Source organism: Dryas octopetala, chromosome 2, assembly GCF_963921425.1.
Source record: "Dryas octopetala chromosome 2, drDryOcto1.1, whole genome shotgun sequence".
Classification (NCBI taxonomy): Eukaryota; Viridiplantae; Streptophyta; class Magnoliopsida; order Rosales; family Rosaceae; genus Dryas; species Dryas octopetala.
In genome coordinates, this window is record NC_141367.1 from 30,158,232 (window position 1) to 30,164,231 (window position 6,000).

The following is a 6,000-nucleotide window of genomic DNA, read 5'->3' on the forward strand; positions in this document are numbered from 1 at the left end:
TCACTTAATGCTACTACACTGTGCATTATTTCAATTTACTTGAAATAAACACAAATACTAATATATCATTAAATATGGCAGGCATACAAAGAGTGCTCTAGTAAATAATCTCCCTTCTAGAATTAGTTCACGTGGACCAGCTCTTCTCACCGCTTGTCAGTGCTTAGCAGGCCAATGGCATTGCATTTCTTCCAAGAGCTAGACAAAACTGGCCAAGACCACAACTGAATTATGGCAAAGGCCCAATCACATTCACATGCCATATTGGCTGAATTAGGGGTGGGCATTTTAACCGCGCACCGCTAAAATCGGCCGAACTGCACCGTCAAAAAATTGTGTAGATCAAAAAAAGTTAACATCGCCAAAAAAATCGAACCGCACTGCATATTTGCAAAAAATATATTTTTTTATATTTTTATACATATATATACACTATTATATATATTTTTATATATATTTATACGATTATTATATACTTTTTATATACTTTTTGTACACATTTTTATACACTTTAGACCATAAACCCTAAACCCTAATAAAATATTAGAATTAATATTAACGTAGCTATATTTTAGGGTTTAGACCCTAAAAATATTTTATATAACCCTATGACCTATTTTCTAGATATATAATATAATAATAAATTAATAATGTTTTAGTATATAATTTTAGTTATACCCATTACCCTATATAATAAAATTAGTATATTTTTTATATTCTATATGAAAAAAAATTAGTATATTATTTATAGTTTATACTCTATATACTAAAAATTTTAATTGTTTATAGTTCTAGGGTATAATATATAGTTATATACTATATAAGTGTATAGGGTATATGCCATATAAAGTTTATAACTTGTAGTAACTAGTAAGTCAGTAACTTTGTTTTAAGCAGGTTCTTAACTTGTAGTTGTAGTCATTGGTTGTATACTTATATAATTGATTTTGTTTTTAACTTTTAAATTTTAAGTACTAAGCATGTTAAGCAAAGTTTAATGTGTGAGTCTTTTTGGTTAAGTTCATTGAATTAACTTGTAAATTTCTTTTTTTGTTGCCAAAACTTGTTAATTAGGATGTGTTTGCATCATTAAATAATTGAGTTTAGGCTTAAAAAAATAAATGTGAGACCCAAAAGTGCTAATCTGAATATTTTGCCATGACTTTTTAACACTTTACGCATATGAAATTAGACCCTTTTTTACTTCACAAACTAATTTTTTTAATTTTTAACTCAATGTGACATTGGAATTTTAAAAAAATTTGCAAAGTCACACCTTCGTTACATTTCATCCAATTTTTCATCCAAAAATAGTCATGTGTAACGCATGTGACCTATTTTCAAGAGACATTTTGGTCTTTTTTTTTTTGTCCCAATGAGATTTTTTTAAGAGTTCTTCTATTCATACTCTAAAATACACTATCCATACCCAACAATTTCAAATTTTACACACAAACCAACCGCCCCTTCCTCCATCACCGCTAACAGTCCCTTATTCTGACCATCTCGTTCCCCCTCCCTTCCTCCTGACCAACCACCTCCCTTATGGATCCAATTTTTGGGTTTGCTGGGAAATGTCGGTTGTTATTTGGTGAGCCTAAACAGGAAAAATTTCACTAATAAATCCTTAATCGACTACCAAAGAAAAATCTCAAAGGCACGTGTCTCTCTCATTTAGATATGTAAACGTCGTTATAAAAAGAAAATAAAAATGGTCACAAATGCTAAAATTGTTGGTGTTACCTAGTTAATGCTCACATTTGGTTTGTTACATGTGTCAATTCATAAAGATTTTTTTTATTAATTACTATCGTCTACAAAATTTAATTCATAATTTATTCCAACAAAAAGAAATTAAATATTATGTATTAGACCAAATAATCAGCATCAATTTATAAAGACTAGTAATCATAGTAGTGATATTTTCCTTATAAAACCTAAGATTGCAAGTTGTTGAGAATGATAAATCAGAGATTAATTAGTTGGTCCCAGGATTGTATCAACGTTGCTGATCCAAGCATCATCCATGATCCATCGTTAAAGGGCAACCTGCTATAACCGGTAATGCAACCGGGAAACTGGCGCTCCGACAACCCAACTGCGCTCTAGCTATCTGTCCAATGGTCCCACTCCCACCACCACACTACAAGACAAACTTAGCTGGCTCCAGTCCCACTCCCACCTCAAATTTTATTTTATTTTTCTCATTTAAGAGGGAAAGCCAAATTGAACAACAGCTGTTGCTTGCAGAATTTAATTTCAGAATTGGTAAAAAAATTACAAAAACTTGACAAATTAATCGATAAAAAAAAAAAAAAAGAATTTGCGGAAAAACTGACACACAAGTATCCAAAAAGCCCTCATAAAAAGGTTGAAACTCGAAACGCAGTAAGTAAAACTGTAAAAGCAACGACAAGTTGCGGATTTTTGTTCATGAAAAGCAGAGATATTTGAGTGAAACAGAGCACCCACACAAGACACACTCACAACACAAAGACAGAAGCATGGCAGTCTCAGTACCCATATTGGCCATAGTGACCTCTCTGCATCTCATCGCCTTTGTTTTCGCGGTGGGCGCAGAACGACGCCGTAGCACGGTAGCTCAACTCTCCCCCTCTTTGGTTGGTGTACAGTGAATCTGTGTATTTGTTGTAGTTGAAGCCCTAATCTAATCTTAGTTTCCGTGATGTTTGTGATGTTGTGTTAAGGCTAAGATAATGCCGGATGAGTACGACGAGCATACGTACTGTGTTTACGGGACGGATGCTTCAACCGTCTACGGATTAGCGGCGTTTGGGCTGCTTTTTGTAAGCCAGACGGTGCTCAACGCCGTAACCAAGTGTCTCTGCTGCGGCAAAGGTTTAATCACTGGCAGCTCCACCACTTGGACTCTCTTCTTCTTCGTCTTCTCCTGGTAACCTTAATTATTTTCCCTATACTCATTATCTTGCTTTCATCGTTTAATTACGGGTAATAATCCTTGTATCTTTATTATGATTTATGAGGAGTCAAATTAATTCATTGATTGCTTTTCCAACTATGATCTAACTGTTAGAGCATTTGGTTAACATGTATAAACCTTCTACATGTTTCCCGTGATGATGAAGTTTGACAAATTTGCACTTGGCACTGTTCGTTTCGATGGTCTAATAATTTATTTATTAAAGTTGTTACCTTGAATTTATCTTTTTGTATTTGTCTGGAATCTGGTAAAGAAAAGTTAAAGTAGCTTAAGTCATGATTTAGGCCCAATTTGCATTACTTGCTTTAGTTGCCTTTTTCTCCTTTATCAATCAGAGACAGTGCTTTAATTTCAACTTCTTTGACGTTTTCACACGAAATTTTTTCTTGCAAGATAGTTTGTTATGTTATATTGTCACATTGTGAATCATAAGGGTTGATTAGGTAGAACCATGCTTAAATGTGCAATTTCGATTTATAGGTTGACAACATAATATTAAATATCTAGTAAGTGATCATTCTTTTTTATTACATATTCTGATTATGGATTTGGTTTGGGAGTTGGGATAGTAAACTTCATTGGTCTTCAGTTTCTCCTCCATCGTGATATTTTTTCTTCTTCATAGTGTGCTTTTGGAGTTGATGTTCTTCTCTATTCTCTAGCATTGTCTTTGTGTAAATAGAAATCCTATTTGCTTCATTTTACTAAGTGAAATTTTGAACTTTAGGACAAGCTTTTTGGGAGCCGAGGCATGTTTATTGGCAGGGTCGGCAAGGAATGCATACCACACCAAGTATCGGGGGATCTTTAAAGTGGACGACTTGTCCTGTGCCACTCTGCGTAAGGGGGTGTTTGCTGCCGCAGCTGCTCTTACACTGTTGTCCCTGGCGGGGTCAAATCTATACTATTGGGCTCACTCCAAAGCTGATACTGGGGGATGGGAGAAACACCAAAATGAAGGCCTTGACATGACCAATTCTGATTACGGGCAGCACCCGCACCAGCACCAGCAACAGCAACAACAAACCAGTGGATTTGAGAAGGTATAACTGTTTTGGCCATGATTGTGGTATGAGATTGAATAGATCAGTATCCACAGTTCTGTTGGCTTCTGTTGAGGGAAAAAATGGATTGAGCAAATATGAAATTGTCCTTCATGGGCTAAAGACTTGTATATGTTATGTCATCTTCATATGTTAGAAATGGAAGTAATCTATTGTCCTTGTTTATATGCCCCATTTTACTTTTATAGCCTTTGTAGTTTCCAATTATCAACTCAATTATGCACCCCACTTTTGCTGGATGGCTGCTTTTCCTTATATCCTGGCATTATAGCACTAGCAGTACTCCTTTTCCATCTTGTGGATTTATGGTGTCTTGTTATATAAAAAGAAGATATTAAGAGAATAAAGAAAGACGACTGCAAAGATCTTTACGTGAAAACCCCTTTGTTTCAATTGTGAAATGAAAAAATATGGCGTGAAAATCATGGTAAAAAAACACTCGTTCAACTGTATATTACTGTCCACCAACTATTTATCAAAGAGTTGCAATGTTATGGATTTATGACTTTATGATAAGTCCAGTCATGGCTCATTCCAACGTTTATTTTGCCTTGTAAGACAATCTGACAACCATAGAAATTGGGAGCATATCTGAGTATTTATGAACAATCTTATGTCCACATTAGGCTTATCAAAAGAATTCAGTTTCTTTGGCCAAAAAAAAAAAAAAGAATTCAGTTTCAGTTGACAATAGTGCTTCTCTGCACCAGCACTAGTAGTCTAGTAGTAAGCAGAGAAGGTGAAAACTCCGTCATGTTCAAGATTATTAACCTTCCTTGGTGTTCTGTTCTTTACATCAGGGAAAAGCACCCTAATGAAAACCCTTACCCACCCTTTTGGCTCACTTCATCTCACCATGACAGATTGCAAAAACTGATGCATTTTAGTGCAAAACTGATAAAATGTGACAAGAAAAACTTAAAAGGAAAAGAATTGAGTTCTAGATTTTTAAGTTTGATCAATGAGTGGATGAATCCGAAAGCCAATAACAATAAATTGTAACATGAACAACGTGGTTTAAATTTAAGCATATATAGTAAAGCCATATATAAAAATAGCTGCTTCTTAAATCTCAACTGCAAGAGGAACAAGAACAGAGCATGGCAAAGGCCAGAATACATATATACTAGACAAAGTCTACCTCTCACCGTACGGATGATCATTGTTCTTTCTCAATACTAATTAACACTAACAATTAAGATAATAACTTTCATTAAGATATATAAAGCGACGATATGATGCATGAAGAGATTAGCAAAGCTAGGAATCTAGCATTTGGGAAATGGGGTTCCACAAGTGTTGGCAACCTTGTTGGCGTTGGGGGAGTTGACAAGCTTCTGGAGGTTTGGGTCCTTAACATATTGGCAAAGGCAAGGCCTCTGTTCCTTTAGTTTACTGCAACATATGGCCGTTGGAGTGCTTGAGGATATGATTGCAGTCGCGCATGGGCTTAGCTCCAGTGGGTTACAGGTGATCACTGCCATACTCAACTGGCTTTCCCCAAGGCCAAGGAGAAGAACAAAAATTACAACACAGTGACAGAGTGCAACATTATAAGACATTGATCTCAACTTCAACCTTAACTCAACCAATGATCACCAGTGTATGTTACTATGTTGATGTGTGTTACAGTGTTAGTGTGTGAGTGTTTGAGAGAGATGGGTGCATGCAGCTCTAGCTAGATCTCTTGCCAATTTATAGAAGAGTTTGAGTGGCAAGTTGGCAACTGGCAATTTGATGACAAATGGATTGCCTCTTTGAATCACATTGCCCACTCATTTACTTAATTAGCAGTGAGCATAGCATGATTGGCCACTAGCTACAAGGATTGCCTCTTTGAATCACATTACATTCACTTCTATAATATAATCTTTCCCCTAAATGTTTTCTCCCCTTTTTTTTAAAGCGAAATGCTTTTTTACTTTTACAGTCGCGTTGTAATGAATCTAATGATAAGCTCAATACCGAAAAATC

At 35.4% G+C, this 6,000-nt stretch overlaps 1 protein-coding gene and 1 pseudogene across 1 annotated transcript; one reads left to right on the plus strand and one right to left on the minus strand.

The window, feature by feature from the left end:
- The first annotated feature begins 2,397 nt into the window (after positions 1 to 2,397).
- Positions 2,398 to 4,191, plus strand: LOC147295498 (aerobic coproporphyrinogen-III oxidase (DUF1218)). Its single transcript, XM_086232789.1, has 3 exons — positions 2,398 to 2,597; positions 2,709 to 2,914; positions 3,690 to 4,191. Exons 1-3 carry the CDS (start codon positions 2,505 to 2,507, stop codon positions 4,009 to 4,011), a joined length of 621 nt encoding a protein of 206 aa, XP_086088915.1. The 5' UTR covers positions 2,398 to 2,504; the 3' UTR covers positions 4,012 to 4,191.
- A 1,103-nt stretch (positions 4,192 to 5,294) lies between these two features.
- Positions 5,295 to 5,592, minus strand: LOC147295499 (non-specific lipid-transfer protein 2 pseudogene; annotated as a pseudogene).
- Positions 5,593 to 6,000: the final 408 nt, after the last annotated feature.